Below are 22,936 nucleotides of genomic sequence, written 5' to 3' on the forward strand. Positions count from 1 at the left end.
TGAACAAAAATGTAGTTTGGGGTGGAGACAGTTGTTTGCTTTACAAGAACCAAAGTAATTTATTTTAAAGCTCGATATAGCTGTTCCATAGGAAATACCGTTTCCCCCAAAAAAAGACATCCCCTGATAATAAGCCTAATCGGACTTTTGAGCGCATGGCAATAAGGCCAAGCACTTATTTCAGGCTTCAAAAAAATATAAGACTGTCTTATTTTCGGGGAAGCACAATATATTCTAATTGGACAGCACTATATTATTTTTGTGATTGTGTAACTCTGAAAAGTTACAAAATAACTTTGGTACAAAAGGGTACAAAAGAAAATATTTTATATAAGTAAACTTTGGTAGGGGCAAATCAAATGAATAGTTTTCCATTCGAACAAAGCATTTTGTTTCTTCTTCTTTCCCTCCTCTAGTTGCACCCAATGTGCATATTTGATTTAGATGATCCATCCTGTAATCTTCCACAGAAGATTTGGAGAGGGGATTAATTTCCCAAGCAGACAAACACCACTGAATTTAATTCTTAAAGTATTTCGGGCATCAGTTGACTGTAGTTCATTTCTTGTAATGTGTGATCATGCATTGCCTGAACTATTTCTCTTATATCCAAAGTATATTCCCCCAAAGAATACAACATAAGCCAGAATTTCCACATATTTAGTGCAATCTAAATTACACTAAATTTATTTGTAGCAACTTAATAAAACTATCCACAATATCCTAAGTTGTTCTTCATTACAGGATCATGTAGCAACACTATACCTAAACATAACATTTTAAATTAAGGAGTAGGCCAAAACTGAAGTGTGTATTTTGTTTTAATTGTCTCTGTAGAAATCTTACTAAATACAACTAGTTCTTGATTTATGACCAAAATTGAGTTCAAAATTTCCACTGATAAGCAACATGGTTCTAAGTGAGTTTTGCCCCATTTTATGACTTTTCTTGCCACAATTGTTAAAAGAATCACTGTAGTTGTTAGGTTAGCAACATGGGTTTTAGTGGATCTGGCTTCCCCACCACTGACTTCGCTTGTCGGAAGGAACACTTCAAGTGTCATAAATATATGCCAGTTGCCAAGTGCCCAAATTTGATCACATGACCATGGGGATGCTACAATGGTAGTAAGTGTGGAAAGAGGTCTTAAATCACTTTTTTCAGTGCCACTGTAACTTCAAATAGTTAATAAATGATTACAAATGGTTGTAAGTTGAGAAATACCTGTAGCACAGTAGTTTAGACAAAGTAGTAACGAACATTTCAGAAATCTTAAAACCTGCTTAATCTCAGCTTTAAAGTAACTTTTAATTAACATAACATTATTGAACATCTGTCATTAAGTGATTAAAAAATCCCATTTATCACATTTGCCAAACCTTAACAACCCATTTTTAAGTGGGTTGGTTTGAAAGTGGTGTATGGCTGCTCCAGTTTATATAAGTGAATCCTTCTACCAGCTGCCTAACTATTCCTCATAAGGTACCTACAAAGACTGAAGATCTCTGTGAAATGCCTTTCCAGGGGGCATAAAAATAGTTTTCCCTCAACTGTCTATGCAGAAGTACTCTCTACACATAAACAGGGAGGATGATCCAAGCCTTGTTTTTCCTGAACACTTCAAACAAGGAAAATAAATTTTTGAATTCCTATTTGATAATCACACAATAGAATATTTACGATGTGATGTTTAAAGAGTTGTTTATTTCCCTGTTGAACGTCTAAAGATAGAGAGACTATTGTCTTATTTTAAAACGGGGTCATAAATATTCATTTTCAAATGTCAAAATTAAGTGTTATTACAATGTTAGTTATAGAAAAAGTAGGTACATTTTTTCCAGCAAAAATAAATTCTTTATTTTTATTATTCAAACAAAAATATAGTAACTGTACAATGACAGCAGATACTCAATTCATGATTAATGCATTTTGAACAATCAAGGGAAAGATGAATTACAGCTTTACTTAAACATGCAATTTATACATTCCAATCAAAAAAAGGTCAATTTTTATCCCATCCCTTAATAAAAATTAAAAACAAATGGTAGGAACAAATGCAAATGGAGAAAAAAATTAACAATATTAATAAAGACATTTATTTTAAATCCCCAAATACATATTTTTGTTTATAAATAACCTTCCCAAGTAAACTATATTTTTATGATGGATTTAGTGACTAATTTGTTTGGACGTTCTGTGTGTTCTTGAAACTGGAAAAATATAGCTACTACTCTCTCCAAAATTTATTATTACTAGATAGGTAACCCACTAAAACCCTAAAAGTTTGGATAGTAACAATTCATATATTATTCCTTGTCACTGACTGTCAAGATTACTGTATGATTCTGCTCTAAGCCATCATTAAATATGGAACTTAAAATTCAGATTTTTCTTAACACGTTTATTTGGGTGTGTACAAAAAGGGCAGCCACATACTTCCGTAAGTATTGATGTATATCACAGATTCATTTTATAAAGTTGTACTGTAGTATAAAAACTCATTTAAAAAAAAACCTGTTTAGAAATACATTTAATGCTATACCAAAATGTTGAAGATAATTAACTAAGTGCTTCAAAACATAGCTATCTTTATATGATTTTTGACAAACGGACACATCCTGTTAGCATTGTTATTTTTTAGTGTAACTTTTTTGTATCTTTCATGTCTGATTACTGAGCTGCTTTTAATGGAAGAATTTTTAAAAAGTTTCCCCATATAACAATAAAAGCAGCTTTCGCATATCACAATAAAATTTCTGAGTATATGCACACACACACACACATACATACACAAAGTGGGGGGGGGGGAGATAACATTTCTGTAAAAGTCTCCATCAGTCTGGATAATTCTTAATCAGGATAAAGGATTGGTCTATTTTTTTCCTCAGGTCAGAAGTAATTAATAGGTAACTACAAATTCAGATATAGACACAGTAAAGTAAAAAGTAACAGATTAAGCACTAAATTATGCCATGCAATTAATATACAACAGAAGTGAGTTGCTAAGAAACTTTTTTTTAACTTAGTTTGTTTGCCATATATTAAAGCAAAGGCAACATTTTGAAGTGCACATTGTAACAGGTTGCCTTGCCTTGTGCAACAAGCCAACATATCTCTAGTCATTATTTAAAATTTCACAGCTGAATCATATTTCAATGAAAATGTTCCTCAGTGAATGCAATATACTAAGTTATGATGTAGATTTCAGGAGTAAAAGAGAATTTGAGAAAAACCATTATAGTTTTCAAAAAACCCTAAGTTTCATCCAAATAAAAATATGAGTTAGTTATAGTCAAGGCCAGGATATGAACTTTCTTCTTCGTGATGGGAGAATTATGCAAGAATATAAACTATAATGCAGTAAAGTACAGCCTCATTTATTCATCTGACACTGTATATATGAGTTCACAACTGGTTCTTCTCCTTACTAAGTCACTATAAATTGCAGTTTGAAAAAGCTGTGAAAGACTTATGTCACCTGCTTCTGGTGCAATCTATATTCCATGCAAATCAAAGGTAAAAATAACTTAGCTTCTATAGGTAGCCACTGACTTTAGGATCAGTTGGGACCAGAATTTGGTTGCTAAGCAATGCAGTTCTAAAGCACAATGCTACATGTCTGCATTGCTTAGCGACGGCAATCCTGACTCCTAATTTGCTATCCTAACTCCAGATGTGCAGGTCGTTAAGTGAGAAGTGGAGGTATCCAGGGATAGGAATACAGAGGATGAGGACTGCTCAGGCTGCCTGGGGCTCAGGAAGGCTGGGGCGCACACATGCACGTGTACAAATGCAGGGAGGCCAGAAAAAGAATATCCTATAGCTCAGGGGCTTCTTGGAGCATTGTAGTTCTGGGGTTTCCAGAAGCCCCTGAACTGCATCAAAACTGCAGCTGCCATTGAAAGCCTCAGCTGCCTCAGCCTGGCCCAACACCATGGCACACAGGGGCTTCTTGGCACACTGTAACTCTGGGGCTGGGCTTTGCGCCATGGCTCTTGTTGCCCCAGAGTTGTTGCATTTCAAGAAGCCTCTTTCTGTCAAGCTGCTGGACCAGGCCTGTAACTCTGGGGCTGAAAGAACCCCTAAATCACATTGCAAAGCCTAATCCCAGCCCTGCCCAGCAACATGGTGTAAAGGAGCTTCTTGGCGCACCACGGATCTGGCACATTAAGAAGCCCTTAAGCATCATGCTGCTGAGCTGGGGCTGGACTCTGGGTTGCAAGAAGCTCTGAGCCGCAGTATAGTGTAAAATCTTTCACACAAAAAGCTCAGCTCCAGCTGAAGCACAAAGGGGCTTCTGGTGCACCATGGCTCTGGGGCTGCAAAAAGCCTGAGTACAGTGTGAAGTCCAGCCCTTAGCTTGGCCCACTATTGGCCATCCTGGGAAGCCACAGCTGCACTTGTTCTAGCCACCTTGCATTCCACGGCTCCATCCTGGGAAGCCACAGCTGCACTTGTTCTAGCCACCTTGCATTCCACGGCTCCAGCTACCCTGCACTCTGCTGCTCCCACTTGACCTTTCTCCAGCTGCTGCTGAGGCATCCCCAGCCTGGTTCCCAGCACCTGCTGGCTGGTTAAGGCCATTTTCCACAATTCTCAGAAGGACCCATTGTGCACAACCTGGGGAAGAAAGTCTCATGTGTTCAGCAGCTGCTTTGCAAAGGGTCAGGCTGCACAGCAATGGAAGAAAGATGGTGAAGGTCAGCTAGGGCTGCAGAGGCTGCACAATGCAGAGAACCCAAAAAACATAGATGGGGTGGAGTAGAGAGATAAGTGGCTGAAAGGAATTGAAGCAATCCTGCAGGCATTTAATTGTGGGCATGCTGCTAAATGCCTCAATTTGGATGACATGACAGCAGGGGCATTGCCACAGCTGTAAGTTTGGGGACCAGTATTAAGTCCCTTTATTCAGCACAGATATAATTAATGGTCGCTGAGTGAATGGTCATACATCAAGGACTAATTGTATTCAAGCAGGTATGCAATACAGATAAATATACAAAGTTACTGCATTATCATATTAATTAATTAGTCGAACTTCATTATTTAAGTTCTAACCGAATATTACTAATTTAAAATAAAAGGGTGAAGGTAAAGGTTTCCTTATCCAGTCGTATCTGACTCTAGGACGCAATACCAAGGGAGCCAATGTTGTCTGAAGACATTTTCCGTGGTATGTGACCAGCATGTCTATACACCAAAAGCGCACGTAACACAGTTACCTTCTCACCTAAGTGGTACCTATTAATCTACTCACATTTGCATGCTTTCAAACTACTCGGGGGGAGAAAGTGGGGCAGGAACGGGAGCTCATCCTGTTGCACAGTGTTCGGGTCTCAAATCTGAGCTATCAGCTTTGCAGAGGCTGACAAGCTCAGAGTCTCTAACCACTGATATACAGAACAACTTGTATTAAACTGGTTCCATTATTTTTGGAGAGTTTTAAACATCAAACAACGCCACTTAGTATACTGTTTCAAGCCCAACACACTCCCAAAAGAATTGAAATAACCATTTAGCAACCGAAATGGTGCATTTCAAATTGGAGACAATTTAGACTCAAAACATACTGCATATCCATGCAAGATACACTTCCTATGTTATGTGAGAAAACAGAAATGGATCAACAATTAAACTCTCCTTCTGCTTTATGCTTGACTATCTAGAGATGTGACATTGGGCACAGTTTAGTAATATATCTTTTTAAATATTCAATCCATGAAGCTACACCTGACATGTCTGATTATGATCTAAAACATTTTAAAGTGAAATTTTATCTAACTAGTTTTACACATTGAAAACATATACTTAGACCATGTGTGAAATGATCATTAAGTACCCTTAACAACAAGCCCATTTAAAACACAGAACAAGAACAAGAACTCATATACTGACATAAGACCAATATATTATCAGCTAAGATACTCAAGGTGGCACAAAATTTTCTTTAAGCTGTTATCTGCCTGGTAAATACTACTACCTTCTTTATATTCCACTTCTAGAATAAACCTCTTTAAAAGACACTTCATCAAAATACAATGCATGCTAATCTAATAAACAAGTATATCAAGCCAATAATTAAAAATAGGTAAAAAAATACCATTTCACATTGATAAAAAAACAATTAAAAACTATTAGGAGATACTATAAAAATGCCCTTAAGGAATGACATGATCAAGGCAAGTCACCAGTCTATAGTCATTTATGAAATAAATGAATAAACTCAATTGCTATCAAAGCTTTAAGGTCTGATAAAAAAGTGAAGAGCAAGCCTCCCTTTCCCCTTTTTCTAAACAACAATAACAACAACAAAAGCCTATGATAAAAATGAATACTAAAGGAAAAAGCAAGACACATCATCAGAGCTATTTTTTGTGCCGCTAATGAAAAATAAACTTGTTTTAGAAGGAAAACAAAATTAAAATGAGATTTTTCATTACACCAGTCTATGTAGACTATGTAAGGATTTGTGTCTCAGGTCTGGTCAAAAGCTGGTAATCTTTGTCTAGTATCGGGGTTTCATCAAGATGACTTCAAAATTTATAAACAGAGGTTTAATGCAGAAATATAAATCGAAGTCAGCACTATTAATAAAAATAAAAGCAGCACATATTTTTGTTATACTTTGCTACACAGAAAGTTTCATTGCAGAATTGTGATTCTAAAAAACCTGTTTTTGTAATATATGGCAGCTTGAGGAAGAAAGGAAACATGAAATGATATCTATATTTGAAATTAATTTTAAAACAAAAAAAGCCTTTGTACATTCGTACATTCCCTATCACTTTAGCCAACATAATTTTAAAAAGTCTATTTGTATTATTTCCCTTTCCCTTTTATGAACCAACACCAACAGAAGCCTTTTTACAAGCAATATAAATAAAAAGAAATAAAGCTGCTTATTTTCTTACATGAAATCCCAATATATTATACAGATTATTTTTAAGTAGAAATTGAGCATACTGTACAGCAAAATTCCATCTATTAATTCCACTAATTTCAGATCTATTTCCTTTCATGTAGTTGCTTTTTTCTGACATAGTGTATATTGTTCTGGAAAGCAGCCAATTCCTCAACTTCTGGAAAAGTTTCAGGTAATGAAAAAGAGGTAAAGAAAAAAAAGGTTGCTTGAGCAGTCATCCATTTTAAAAATTCAGACTCAATTAAATATGTCTATTCAGAAAACTAGTTTGGTATAACGTTTAAGGCACCAGGCTAGAAACAGGGAGTCTTTTGAGTTCTAGTCCCACCTTAGGCATGAAGCTAACTCAATGACCTTGGGGTCAGTCACTCTCACTCAGCACTGGAAAGAAGCCATGGCGAGCCACTTCTGAACATTGCCAAGAGAACTGCAGAGACTTGTGCAGATAGTCACCAAGAGTCAAAAATGGACTTGAAGGCACAATCACATTTGGAATAGTAGCTTAATGGATAAAATCTCAACTATTCTTTGAATTGGCCAATACTTAAAAATGTTGTAAATGCCAAACATCTACAAAATTAACTGTGTACAAATTTGATGTATTTTAAATACTTGTTCATTAAATTGTAAAAACTGTTGCCTCTGAGAGGATTAAATAACCATGTATGGTTTTTTGGATTATGCAAATAATCCAACTTTGAATTTTAAAAAAATTACACATACCATTATAACGCTAATGTTATTTTACAAACAATGTTTGTATTTTGAATTATGTGAAACCAGTAAAACCTCTCATAGCTAATATAAGTTAATATAAAGGTTCTGTCTGGCAATACAAATATAATTGCCCTGCTTTGCCTATTTTCTTCAAAAATCTTGTTTTCTCTACATCATTTTTCTTACATACACACACATACACACACACACATATGCAGGCTTATATCTGTTTTTTCTTTAAAGCTAGTTATGTTCTGTACAAAAAGTGTTGTTTTAGGTGATAAATCGTTGTTTCTCTTAGCTTGTGAATTTAATTCATTACATATAAAACTGTATTGGCATAAATTATAAAAAGGTTCTGTCAGATTAAATTAATTACAATGTATAATGTAGTTCATATCAATTATATGGCACTTGTTCAACATATTATTTGATCCAAACTGGAAGATTCCACATACAGATACATACATATTACTTTAAATACAAATACCAAAATTAAAAATTAAAAGACCAAGCCAGTACTAAAAATACATTTATTTATACAGGAAACAGGTATGGGACTGAGTCTTTAAATAATCTGCATCTAACCTGTTTCTGAATCTTCACTGTCGGAGGAGCTGGACTCACTGGTGCTCTCAGACTCTGAAGAGGAGAATCCCTTCATTTTAGAGGAACCAGCAATTACATCCACTTTCTCTGCTGCAACAAGGTAATAGCATTGTCATTGGATCAGACAACAATCCAGAATCTATTCTTGTGCCACGAAATATTCCTATTAAATCTCAGATATCTGAGTATCTGCTCATACAGTGGGACGTCATCTTGCTTATTTCCCCCCTACCCCAACAGCTCTTCTTTTTACTTGTTCCCCAATTTAGAGGGCCCCCAATCTTTCAGATATAGGTTACTATGAGGGGGGTAAACAGAAGAATTAATTCCACTGGCAGATGTTGTCTTTCAGAACATAGATGCTCTTTGAATATCATTCAAAGAACTATTTTTCACATAAAAGATTTTCAAAAATTGGTATGTTATAATTAGGTTAATGAAACACTGATTTCAGAAGAACAGAAAATATGTTCTGATGCTTCCATTTTCTTGAAAGCACAAGAACAATTCAGTTTGCTATCTTCTGCTTTAGGAAATAAGGGAATAGGAGTTTGAAAATTCAAAATTCTCAAATAATTTAGCATTTTCATGCTCTTACTATTTTGAAATCTGGCTCTCCCAGTTCTGGTCATCAATTGATCACAAAAGTCATTAAATGGAGAATTGGGGCGAGGACCCTCTCTCTGCCCTGGTAAATCCAGATTCTCTCCCCATGCCACCATGTCCAGGAAGCCCAGGACTCTCCCACTTCACCATACCCAGGTCCACTTACCTTTGATCTTTGCTGCAGCAGGCTTCATTCTTGCCATTGTTGGAAGATTTCTTCTCCAAACTACACTGTTTGGAAAAGGGTCTTCCAAAGTATTACGGGGAAAGTTTAGAAAAATAGTTCTAGTCTTTAGAACAATGGTGTTTGCTAGTTTTCCAGCACTCTCCGATGTGCAGAAGAGAACCCATCTGCCAAGCTGTAGAAATGGATGCTCGGATCTTCAAAATCCAAGTACCATTTCTGCAGCTCAGCAGAGGGACTGAGCAATCCCTCTGGAAAGAAACAACTCTGCCAGGCTGCAGAAATGGGATCCGATCTTCAGATTCTGAGCAATGTTTCCACAACCTGGCAGAGGGAGTGAACTCCATCTGGCAGGCAGTACTTTCCAGTCAGCCCCAAGAGACTAGTCATCTCAGCAGGTGGCAGTAACTTGCAATCTTCCCTGCTGGTTTCCCATTGACTTTCAGGAGAAGACAGCATAGAATATTTCAAATGATAATCACCTGATTTCAGGGCACTTGGCAACCTGTCATAAAAGTGAACAAGTTGCCAAGTACCCAGAGTGCAGTCATGTAATCTGTGAGAGGGAGGGTACACATTTTACAATAGCAGAAGTGCTTTATGGATCATAAAGTGGACTTTCTGAGGCTGTTGTAACTTTGAACTGTTGCTAAACAACTATGTCAAGAACTACCTGTTTACTGTTCTGCAAAAAAATTAATTAATTGCTGGAAAGGGTACAATTTCAAAATGAATGACTCTTGCATAAAGTTTATCATGTTCCAATATTAGTATATTTTCTATCTTTGCACCATAGAAAGTGATTTAGTACATATGGTTGACATTTGAAACAACTATTCTGAACTTGAAAAATACCTTGAGGTTTCCTTTTTTTCCGTAAACAAGATGTTACATATCGCTCCAGCTCCCGCAAAGTGGATGCCTTTAATGTTTCAAAGTCAATTTCAATCTCATCAGGATTGGAGTTTTTAAGCGAGGGTTCTCTTGATTGGATGATATGGACAACTCGGCCTAATTTCTCACCAGGGAGCTTGTTAATGTCCAGGCTCAATTGTCTTTTTTCTTCATAAGACATTGGCTTACATTTCTCCTCCTCCTCAGACTCATAAACTGGAGGTGGCTTGGTATTCTTCACAGTCACAGGCTCCTTCTTATTACTTTAAAGAACAATTATAATGCATTATTATATGAAACAAAATGATTCCCTAATTTCATATAAAAATGTTATTCTAGAATGTATTTAAATTTATTAGCATGGTGTTCTACATTCGCAGAGCCATGGTAAGGTCTATTTCAATGAGCTATAGCTTAGAAATCCAAAGTTTAACTAAAAAATTATTAGGTAGCCTTTGACAAGCAATTATAACAGCAATGCAAAATCATATAGGAGGCAATCCATATTTAAATATCTTCTGAGCATTGACACAGATATACTTAAGAGGATCAGAAAAGACTTTGAAGTGGCTGAACTGAAGTTGTAAGGATTGTGCCCACTTTTATATTTCAAGCTGCAGATTCAGAATGGTATTTTATGAGACTCCTGTATAGATGACTAGGCTGAGCCCAAGGGCTGGGTCAAATGACTAACGATCAAGGCAAACTGGCACTAGATAAAAGTCAATGGAATTCAAGGGGGGGGACGACGACTGAACTTTGGGTCTCTTGTGGGAACATAGTGACTCCAAACTGATGGCATTTCCTGACAGTGGTAACAATTAATCAGTGGGACAGTTTGCCTCCAGACGTTCTGGATGCTCCAACACTGGAAGTTTATAAAGAGATTGGACAAATATCTGAGATGGTATAGGCATAGGGTCTTCTGCTTGAGCAGGAGGTTGGACTAAAAGACTTCCAAGGTCCCTTCCAACTCTATTATTCTGTTATTCATTTGACCCTGTCCTTGAGCTCAGCTTGGTCATCTCCTACAATTTCCCTCTAAAAACCTCTGGCAACCCTACCTATTTAACAGACATACAATTTAAACATACTGGTCTCATCTACACAGCTTTGGTGAGATGCTACAGTATCTTTAAATGTCAACTCTTTAATATGAGTTCCATATTTCTTTCATTTTCTAGAAGCACAAAAAATGAATAGAGCTATCTGAATTAAAACAGAATACCTGTTTCTTATGCAATACCCTGCATTTTGTATACATTATTAAGGCTAAAATAATAGAAATACTTCAGCCTGAAAAACATGATCCAATTGTTTCATCACTAGAAATGTATTCCCAAGTAGGATCAAAATTATTCTCAAGGGAAGTGCTGTCATATTTATCCAATAATATAATCACAGGAGAATAATTTATACTTATAGTATCTAGCTTTAGATTTGTTTGTAAAGTCAATATAAAACCTGCTTTTTGTGTTGTGATGTTCTAACTAATGAAGTAGGAGGTGGATAGCTGGATAGTAAGAAACAACGACAACAACAATTTTTCTGCGTGTATTTCCATTTCTTAAACAGGCAGAAGAATGACATCTGGGTTTGTTCCTTGAACCTCTTTAAAATGAATGAAACATTCATGGATAACCCATCCAGACTACAACTTTTAGAAACTGGTGTTGCTGAGGTAAAACTAACACTGAGACTATAATTCCCAAAGGTATGCAATAGACAATCTTTATTCTGAGAATGTTTTGAAGAATGAACTGTGCATTGTAAGACAACAATACTGTAATGAGAAAAGCCACCTATGGGGCTTCCGGGTGGCTCCGCTTCGTTAATGGCGGGCGATCTCAGTCCGCCAGTTCTGTGTGATTCTGTAGAGCTGTTTAGACAGCGTTAATCTGCTGTCAACAGCTCGTAAATCTCTGCCCTCGAGCAAAAAGGGGGAGATGAGCATTTGAGCTGAAGTAGAGCCCCCAAGAAAAGCCCCAGAATGATTTCTGGTGGTTTGTTGGGAACGCTCCTTCTATAGCTCGAAAAAAGCTCCAGAATCCAGAACGCTTCTGCAAAAGCAGAACAAAATGCAGCGTCCATCTCCGTGACTGAAAAGGATTATTGATAGATTGCCAACACGGAAAGAGCCAAAAATAGGAGGGCTGGCATTTGATTGTAAGATGATTTTAACTCCCTGACAGAGAAGGTATTTGTATTTAAGAGTGGAGATGATGAAAGATGGCGTTCTTGAAAGTGAAAGCTAAGATAAGCGAAAGCTAAGGAAATGCTGATTACAATTGCTGGCGTGGAACCTTTAAGAAGAATATAACAAGATTATTTTTTTTAAATGGAATTCTTTCTTTTTTAAAATCTTTTTTTTATTATCTTTTTCTTATAGTGTTTAAGAAGAAAAGTTTATTGATTTTTTCTTTTTATTCCTTTTTTTTCTTCTTCTTCTTGATATTACTTAGTTTAAAAATGGCCTTTAAGCAAAGAGATTTAACCACTTCTAAAATATTGGAAATTTCTTCACTTCAGGTACGGAAATTGAGAGAGGATATTAAAGAAAGTCTAAGGAATTTTTTACAGGAGTTCATGGAGGCTCATCTTTCAGAAATAGATCAAAAATTTAATGAAATGGAGAAATAAATACTGGATTTTAAAGATTTGGTGGAAGAGCAGAGGAGGGAGATGAAAAAATTAAAGGAATCAATTACCACATTATTGTTATCTAGCACACAGACAGAAGAAAGACTGGATGAATTTAACCAAATTAATTTAGATTTGCAAAGGAAAATAGATGAAGTTCAAATTAATCTGAATTTAGAAAATAAAATAGATGATATTCAGGTTAAGGTTGATAAGGCAGATGAAGAAAGGGTTATATTACAATATAAATTAATGGAATATGCTATAAGGGTGAGAGGATTAAAAGAGTGTAAGGAAGAAAATTTGAAAGAGATTTTTATTCAGGCCTTTGCTCAGATAGAGGGAGTGGAACCAGAAGATTTTGAAGTTAATATTGAAAAAATTTATCGTGTTAATTCTTGGTGGGCAAGGCAGAAGTGTTTACCGAGAGATGTGGTTATTTATTTTACAAATAAGAAGATTAGGTATGGAATTTTGCAAGCATTTTATAAAAATAAATTTCAAATATTAGGACAAGATATAATAATGATGAAGGAAATTCCTCCTAAAATGTTAAGAAAGAGAAAAGAATTTGCCTTTTGGTGGATGAGTTTAAGAAACATCAGATATATTTTAGATGGGAGGTTCCAGCTGGTTTAACAGTGAATTATAAAGGAAGAAAGTATTTTCTCAATACAATTTGTAAAGCACGAGATTTTTATACTAATGTATTAAAGATTGGGAATTCTTTATTAATAGATGTTAAGTTGAATGGTGAATAGATGGTGGAAAATGTAAGACAGAAGAAGGGGAGGGAGAATGTTTAACTTTATTATATATGATTATGGTTAATTTTTGTAAATGATTTATTGTGGATATAAATGTGTAATTTTAGGGGTACTATTTGATATATTTAAGGTATAAAGGAATAGGAAGATGGAATATTGTTTAACTTTGGAGGATAGATAGTAAAATTTAGGAATTTGGATTAAATATTATATTTAAGAGATGGATGTAATGTTGTTATATGGCTAATTAGAATGTAATTGTTATAATAGATATATTTTGGATAAGTTATAGGTGTAATTTTAATAATGTTATTTGATATAAGTAAGGTAAAGTGAAGATTTTAATTATTACAATTGATATATTGGATATTTGTAATATTATTTGTTGTATATAAATGTTAAAGATGTGAAAAGATGGACTATTGTTTACCCTTGAAGGTTGGACAGAAAAATTAAAGAAATTAAGTTGGAAATATGAACTATTCTTGAGAGACTGCTTAAGGAAGAAAGACATTTTAGAAGAACCCTTGGTGAATATTGGAAGATGGAACGTTGTTTTGATATTGATTGATGAAGGTTGGATATTAAAAACTATGTACTTTATTCAAGAACAAACACTAACTCAATCGGAAATTTCTGAGAACTCTAGGAGTGGAATGGTCTGATATATAATGGATTGGAAGAAAAGTATCTTCTTTGTCTCTGGAAGGGGAGTGGAGGTTTTAAGGAATGATTATGGATTATGATTTGTGCTATATTTTAATTTTTGTTGTTAGTTTTATACCCTGTATTCGGTTCTCGGAAGTCCCGGGGTGGGGGAGGAAGGGAAGAAAGGGGGGGGGGGGTAGAAAAGGGATTGATAGTTAATGTACAAAGATGATTGAAGATGTATAATTAATGTAAGATCGGAGCTGCCCGGCTACCACTTCAGAATGATGGGAAAGAAGGAAGTAGAAGAGAGAAGGAGGTAGGAAAGAGAAGAGGAGGAAGAGGAAAGGAAGGAAGAGGGATAGAAGAGGGAGAAGAAAGGAGTAGGGAGGAAGGAGGAGAGGATGTAGATAAGAGAGGGGGAGGATGGTTGTGGAAAGTAGAAGAAGGTAGAGAAGGAGAGTAAAAGGAAAAGGAAGGGGGTGGTGACCAGGCAGATCCGATTAATTGTATATGATGGTACATTAAATATGTTATTGGATATGTTATTGGATAAGAATGTTAAAATAAAACTTTTTTAAACAAAAAAAAAAAAAAGAGAAAAGCCACCTATGACTGTAATTTTGCTTCTTGATTGGGAGGGGGGGGGAATCCCAGTTCCTTTTTTTTAAACTAACAAGTTCTGAGGCCTAGAGAAAATTTGGGGGAAAATGTTCTAGAATGATTAAAGGACTGCTTGAAATTGGACTCTCTGAGAGAAGATGAACTGGGTATAGCCAGAGTCAATTTGCAAAAATGAAGCTGCTGTATTGGTTTCTTTAAAAAGTTGTCCTGTATGTGCCTCTTTCGGATGCTTTTTACTATCGTAGTACACTGAATTGACTCAGGGATAGAAGCCTAAACTATCTCTCAAAAAGCAGAAACAGAACTTCTACCTGAAGTGAGCAATGGGCACTACCCAGACAGCTTTAAAGGAAGTCCCATTATTCACAAAGAAAGAATGGTCATTTTAAAACTATAATCTAAGCCTTAAGAAATTAAAATAATTTACCAGTTTTGCAAATTTCAATAGTTTAAGCAAGGAATATTCAATTCCACAGAGAATTCTTCTTGGAGTTCTACTGTAGAATTAGACCTTTAATACGAGAGAATACATTTGCTAAAACCAAAACTGTACTTACACCTCAGTTAGCTGAAAACCAAGAAAGCATACAGTATATAATTTTGGAAATTTAAGGCCAAATGCATGGCAGTATCCTAATTTAAATTATACTGTTTCTAACCATATAATAATTACCCATATTATATGGTTAGAAACAGTGGTGTGCAAAATATTCAAGCCTGTAATGTTCTTTATTCAAAACTCTAGATTTTAATAGCAGTTCTGACTTTACCAAAGGTACCAATATTCCAGGCGTGATCCAAGCCTGAAACATTTGTTAAGTCAGAATAACTGGTTTGTAGGTGTTTTAAATCTGAATCTTTTTGCGCACCTTGTTTAAAATTGTGTAACTTCTACCAGGAATTTAGATAGATAAAATATAGAAGTTCTGCTATACTAAAAACATCTTCATACTTCAGATAAAACTTTTAAAAAGCCCACCCTACAGATTGGCACATACATGGATATAAAGAGGGAACTGACCTTGAGCTATTGCTATTGCCATTATTCTTCTTAACCTTCTTAGTTGGTGGATCCTTGGCTTTATTTTTTTTATTTTCTTCTACTTCTTCTTTCTTTTTGTGCTTCTCTTTTTTCTTTTCTTTCTTGTCTTTCTCTTTTTTCTTTGGTTTATTCTGTTGTGGCTGTGACAGAGCAGCCAACTGTTCATGCACTGCTTTAAGCTAAGGAGCAGACATACAGATCAATACAATTTTCTTTTTTTAAAAAATATTTGTTTTACCCCCCGTCATATGATGTGATGACCCCATACTCACTTTGGTGTGCAACTAATTGTTTTTTTCCCAACACCTGAGCTATATGTTCCTTAGTGCTGTGCATGCTTCAAAAATGATTTGAAATCATCAAAATGACGACCCACACCAAGCAGCCAAAGTGTTTCCAGGTCTCTATGCAAGTCTAAAAAAATTCCACAGCTTCAAGTGTTACACAAATTTTAATATGTCCGTACTTTAAAGCAGTGCCAGTCAAAAACCTGGAAAAAATGGGCTGCTTTAAATGCAAATAGGTGCTGTGTTCATGTAAGACCAAAGGCCCTTTTTCCAAATTGTTTTCAAAGAATGCACATCTCTGTGTGTGTGTACATGCATGAACACATGTGAGAGGAAAAAGAAAAAGTGCCGAACAGCACACATGAACAGGAATATATTGGAGCAACTGTCAATAATGCTGTTTAATGATCAAATGGCAGTAATTTGCTGCCTTTCCTGAGACTTGAAGCAACAGAGTCAAGCTTCTATGATAGATCGGAAGGCAGAAATTGTATTGCTGTCAAGAAAACAAAATATACATATCTGTATTATCACCAGTGACTTCAGCTTGGCTTAAGGGCATCTTTACCTTTTCCTGAAGTACTGAGTGGGCTATGATACTGAAAGTTTTCCTTAACATTCTAAATGTTGAAAGGAGAACCTAGTGCCGTGATGGCGAACCTGTGGCACACGTAGCCTATCGGTGGGCACCTGAGCTCAGTTCCGGTGCACAGGGGCCTTTTGGGCCCACCAGATATAGGGAAACAGGCTGTTTCCTGCCTCCGGAGAAGGCCAGTTTTTCTCTCTCCCCAGCCTCCAGAGCCTTTCTACAAGTCTGGGGAGGGTGAAAATGGCCTCCCCCCCCCCAGGCAAGAAATGGTTTTCAGCCTCCGAAGGGCCTCCAGGGGGGTGGGGAGGCCATTTTCGCCCTCCCCAGACTCCTACAAAGGCTCTGGAAACTGGGGACAGCAAAAAACGGGCCTACCATGCCATCGCCTGCCAGGAGCGTGGGGAGTGTGGTGGGGTCGTGCGCGCATAGGATTATGGGTGTGGACATGCGCACACATGACACACACCCCTCCCCCCCAGTATGTGCTGGCAAAAAGGTTAGCCATCACTGGCCTAGTGGCTACTATATCCCCAGCACAGGCAATAAAGAAGCATCTGCTAATCTAATACTATCTGGTGAGCGTCTATCTTGGAATCTCATCCCTTACCCAATCAAGAGGATAGATAAAAAAAGACTCAGCCACAGGCCCAACCAACTTCCCTTGCGATTGCGAGATTCACAGGCAACCTGGAATTGTTTCATCAGTTGCCCAACAATCCCAATCACATTCTCAACTTCAGCAATGGGAAGATGGCCAGGAATAAAGTTGCAAAGCCAAAATGCTTGATGTACTCTTTCCTGTCGGTATGAGGATTTCTGCAGTATATTCCGCAACAGGAAGCTTTGTAAAGAAAAAACTAAGGAAAGAAGATCATAACTAGATGTATGAAACAGTAAGCTAGAGTGGCTAGTTTTCTTTTGTTGGCTGGTTAGTCATGCATGTAGTGAAACATTAAAAACTGGAAGGTGTGGGCTACAACAGGGGTCGCCAACCCCTGGTCTGTGGACCAGCATTGGTCCGCACCATGCCAGAAACTGGGGTGCACAAACAAGCGAAGCCCCATCCATGGGATGCTGGCAGCACACAACCCCATCCACACCCCGCCTCCATGGAAAAACCTCTCTCCATGGAACTGGTCCTTGGTGCCCAAAAGGTTGGGGGCCACTGGCTAGAACTGTACATATGTAGTGGGTATGGAGGAAACCAAGCAAAACCTGATCCCCATGCAAAAACTAGAATTAAGCAAGTAACTGGAGAAAAGAGGATACAGTCAGAGTCAAAAGCAGGATACACAAACGTTTTACCTGTTCCTGGAGCTCTGCTAGCCGCTGAGCTCGTTCTTCTTCAGAATCATCTGATGAACTGTCACTATCAGAAGAACTATCACTGCTGCTGTCACTGGATGATGGTGGGGGCACTTTGGGTTGTGGCTGCACTACTACTGGAGAGGAAGCTGGAATCACAGGTTCTTCAGGTTCATCTGGCATTTTAGCAAACCGCATTTCAAAGACATCCTGGCAAGATACAGTGGGCATATGAATGCTATTCTTGTAAAAATATATCCCAGCATTATTCTGAAGAATAATGAAGAAGTTTTCTTGTGGCATGCACCAAAATATTGGTATCTCCAAACTCAGAATTAATTCAGAAAATTGCTCTGATTTGTTCCTATCCTGAACATCCCCTTTCCTGCACTTTATCAACCTAGGCACTTTCTGATCAAAATTGGCTTAATCTTGAGGTCCCATTATATATGAGGATAGGTGAAGGGTGTTATCCTATTCATTCGGCCACTGGGGAATGCAAGAGGCATAATTAGCAACATAATAACATAATTAAGGGTGGGATTTCAAGGATTCCAGAAGTATTGTTTGGATATTAAGTATGTTTACTAACATTGACAGAAGTTTAATAATTTTTTCATGATTAATCCAATTTAAAAAATACGCCAAAGGATATGAGTGCTTTGCTACACATTTCATTGATGTTTGAGGAGGGGAATCAGTAAATATCAAAGTAAGGTACAAAAGCCTTTACCCCTGACATTTGTAATACATATTTTAAAGACTGAATAACAATTCCCAAAGATATAAAATATTTTTAAGTTACTCTTAAAATTACTCTGTGACTTATTAAAATTATACATTTATGCATTTAAAGTAGGACATGGTTTTAAATAAATTTTTAGTTACCTGTAGTTTCCGTGCCATGGCCACTACCTCATGATCTGGAGGGTTATATTTGTAACAATTGGAAAACATCAATCGGACATCAGCTGAAAATTCCTGAGCATCTCTATAATCCCGGTTCTCCAATTTTGACTGAAGATTAAACAAAGAACTTTAATTATAAATAAATTTTAAATCGTTTTAAAATACCATGAGTATTATTTCCTATAAATAAAGCAAAATATTTTGGCATTTGAGAGATAAGATTATCAATTCTCTATAGAATTAATCTTCAAGTTTTCTGAATGTATATAAAAATAAATTTATTTTCAACCCAAATGATATTTAACAAATGACAGGATATCTCAATTGTTGATGATAATCCCACTGGTTTTCTGTTTTAGTTTGTACATTGCATAAGATTACAAAGAAACAGAAGTATCTACACTGGTAGAATAGTAAAAATAAGGAAATTAGCTCTGCTTTTTGAATTGCTTTATTTTGTAAGAACAGAATGTGAACAATAAACTAATATAAAATGGGCACTTTTTTAGCCAGACATTTTGTTTCTCTTATTTTTTTCTCAAGTTCTACTACAATAAACCATGGAATTATAATGCGTACTTCAGAATGCATACAGCAGAGAATACAGGAAACCTACTGTATAGATAAGATTTTTCAACATCAATGGCTATAAAATGACAACTTTAGAAGACGAATCAGGGTAGATTTAAATATTGTGCTATGCCATACTTTTTTTTCTTAAACAGGCTTAGTGAATAAATCCAAATAATCTAGTTCTCCCGTAAATCTAGATCAAAATAGGGAAACGATATTGATGCTTAATGTCATGCTCTCAATGCAAAAGTGGGCGAATTAGTTCTTTCTAGCAACAAAGAAACTTCTAAACAAGAAATGGACTGGGATACAGAATAGGTTTCATTTTAACTACTTGTCAAAAATATTTTGTCTACAGAAAGGATATGTAAAGTACATATGACATTCATTCAGGAGAAATAAAACGATATGATCACCAAGACCACAAGCTTGATTTAGGGGAGTTACCAGCACAAAACAAAGCAATTCACTTTGCAGGCAGCTTTCATTATAGGACTTGTTCATAAATTCTCAACCTACAGCAATATTTCCCAAGTACATTCATCTCACATTTCCACATCGACACCAAAAACAAATCTCGTAACTGTTTGATTGAGAGGAGATATATTGCTATAGCAATAATTTTAACACAAAATAAATTACACTCTGTGCAACTGCTTTCTTACAGTTAATCCCTGATTTACCACTATTGTCTCAAAACTTAGATACAACATCATCAATTATTTACTAAATAATATTAGTGTCTTTGATGAGAAATAATGTCCAGAAAAGTTGTATTCTCTGTTCAGATTATATAGACATTATGGCCAATGCATTTTAATGAAGTGCTATAGGAAGATGATAAGAAACTTTTTCCTTCATCACCTAAAAGCACTTATCAGAAAGTCATTTATAGTCATTGTAGATAAAATTAAGTCAATTTAAATATCCTGTTGTGATTGGATAATGGGTTTCTGCGTCATTATCGAAAGAAAAACCACATTTACCCAATTTGGGGTAATTTACTCAGGTTTGGGAAGTATCGCTATAAGGATAAAACAGAATTCCTGTGAGGAAATGGCTGTTATTACTTCTGCAAAAGAAAGAATAAAATATACTGTAAATAGATTATCAAACTTGTATGCTAGATTTCTGCCATCTATCTATGTTTTAAATCTGCCTAAAAGGGTTTTTGATTTATTTTAGCCTCTATAAATTTTTGCCTCCCAGTGTAAATTAAATCAAATTGAATTGAATTAGAATGACTAAAGCCATCCTATTATATAAGGCAAGGAAGACATAGAGAGGACAGGATAAACATTGCCCCAGATATTGATATTCTGTGTCACGCTTGCACAATTCAGAGGGGAAAGGGCCATATTGACAATTAAAAATAATTTCCACAAAGACTAGTTGGCACACAGATCAGTTTGGCAGCTAGCAGCATGATGGAGCTGACAGTGTCAATGTGGTCTGGAGACTCCCAACCATGCAACTTCAGGGCCACAACAATGGTGATGGCTCCTTCCTGGCAGTGGCAACGTTTGGCAGAAGTGGATTTATAAGATTTTAAAGACACTGGTGGGCCACAAAGAAAGCTACTTGTCAGGGTGTAAGAGATCTATGGATATGTTGTTTAGACTTGCTCTAGTTGGTATTATAACAGAGTAGACCCAAACATTTATTTTCCAAAAGGAAACTGAACTTTGATTTTTTTCTTTGAAAACGTTTTAATGAACTGAAGAAACTTCCTCAAATGAAGTGAAAAAGCTTCTTGGATGAGAAATGAAACATTTTCAAAGAAAAAAACAAGAAAGTCTAATTGCCTGAAAAAAGGCCCTTTGGGACAACTATAGGTAGTATTTTTAAGGTATGTATTTATTACCACATGAGAGTTGAAAAAAAGACACCCACACTTACTTTAATTGTACTCAGGTCCATGGGATGCTTAATGATATCACGATAATCATGGAGTCCAAGAGCGTCCACATCCACAGGTTTGTAGAAGGGCCATGCATATGCAGCATGTTTCTTAGCAAACATCTCCTTTATGATGCCACCACAATACTTTAAGTGCTCTGACACTTTGCTACTGTTACTTTTTTCTACTACATGTTGCTGAGAATCTGGAACATCCTTCTTTGGAGGTTTCACAGGTCGGCTTTCCCTTCGTGGACCTGTCTTGACAGACTTGGGTTCAACTGGCAATGATGATGGTTCATGAACTGGGTCTATTGTAGTAGGAGTTGTAGTGTCTGCTTTCCTCTTCACTCCCTTTTTTGTCTACCAAAGCAAACAGACATTCTATGTAGCCTTCTGTTCTTTATTTGCCACTATGTATACGTGTACATGAGGTTATGATTCCTTGGCATAGGAATATCTTATTATCTATATTTTTAATTGTTGATTATTTTGTTATCTTAACCTTGTTTATGCATGGTGGGAATGTAAGCCGCTTGGAATCAGTTGACAATTGTAGCGGCATATAAGCCTATTAAAATAAATAAAATAAATGAATGTACCATGGAATTCTCATAGCTAAGCAAACACTCCATATATATGAAAATAACCAGACATCACGTATAAGTATCTAAAACACTATACAAGGAACAGAAAACAATCATCAGAAAATCTGGCACAGAATTTGTAGTGAAGCTGAATGCGATGAAAATTCTCAGTCATGACTTCACTCAATTGTTTAAGAAAGTTATAATATTTTCAAATTTTTCTTGCTGATATAACTTTTGTATTATTATTGTTGTTGTTTTGTTATTTCATGGATTACTATTATTACTATTATTATTATTTCAGGGATGCATCTGAATGAATAGAAGGATTCCTTCCCCTGGTATAGAAAGCAAAGACCGATAGGAAATCTTGCTGAGAGAAGAACTTGGAATAGTTATTTCTATCAATTCTTTTTATAGCTGTTCTCAGGCATTATTTCATGATAGTTCTACTATTCAAAGCAGATTTTTAGTCTTGCAGAACAGAGGAGAAATGGTGCTGCTATCCCTTCTTTCTAAGAAATCATTCAATGTTAGATAGTCTTTGCAATTTTAGCCCCTTATATCCTAGACCTGTGATGGTGAACCTATGGCACACGTGCCAGAGATGGCACACAGAGCCCCCTCTGTGAGCACGTGTACCAGCCAGCTGGTTTTTGCATGCACCGGAGTGCTGGCAACTCGAAGACCAGCTGGCTGGCATGCGCGTGCTGGCAACCCAAAGACCTGCTGGCTGGTACGTGCATGCGCACTGGCCAGCTGGTCTTTGGGATTCTGGTGCGTGCGCGCGTTCTGGATTTGGTGCCGAAAAAGTTCAGTATCGCTGTCCTAGACTGATCTTGAAAGGAATATTCTTTTCTATTAAGCATAGTCTTAATTCCAATGGAAGATGTTTAGCTATTTATCAAGTCTTTATTTTAAGAAATATTATTGAGCCAAGGTAAAGCAAAGCCATCTTTTTTAAATGCTTCCTAGTCACAGAAGCTAATAAGTTTAGGGTTGGTAACTATCTCCATCTAGTTCATTTCATAAGGCTGTTATAAAGAAAAATGAAAGGACAGGCTGTATAGTATATATACTACTTTTATTTCCTAGAGAAAGGGAATGAGAAAAAAAATAAAAAACGTTCAATCA

The 22,936-nt window shown here is 36.3% G+C and overlaps 1 protein-coding gene across 7 annotated transcripts in view; it reads right to left on the minus strand.

Annotated features, from left to right (window-relative positions):
- BRD4 (bromodomain containing 4) overlaps window positions 1-22,936 on the minus strand; it is a 108,072-nt gene that overhangs the window by 16,304 nt on the left and 68,832 nt on the right. For 6 of the 7 annotated variants that reach the window (XM_058174193.1, XM_058174187.1, XM_058174190.1 and 3 more), the window contains 6 exons: window positions 21,216-21,578; window positions 18,723-18,851; window positions 17,835-18,044; window positions 15,633-15,832; window positions 9,894-10,195; window positions 8,228-8,338 (listed from right to left, as the gene is read on the minus strand). In XM_058174193.1, the coding sequence (XP_058030176.1) occupies window positions 8,228-8,338; window positions 9,894-10,195; window positions 15,633-15,832; window positions 17,835-18,044; window positions 18,723-18,851; window positions 21,216-21,578 (1,315 nt within the window). Of the gene's footprint in view, window positions 1-1,824; window positions 7,080-8,227; window positions 8,339-9,893; window positions 10,196-15,632; window positions 15,833-17,834; window positions 18,045-18,722; window positions 18,852-21,215; window positions 21,579-22,936 lie in introns of those variants that run through there. The other variant, XM_058174194.1, reaches the window with a different exon arrangement.

This window comes from Ahaetulla prasina, chromosome 2, assembly GCF_028640845.1.
Source record: "Ahaetulla prasina isolate Xishuangbanna chromosome 2, ASM2864084v1, whole genome shotgun sequence".
Classification (NCBI taxonomy): Eukaryota; Metazoa; Chordata; class Lepidosauria; order Squamata; family Colubridae; genus Ahaetulla; species Ahaetulla prasina.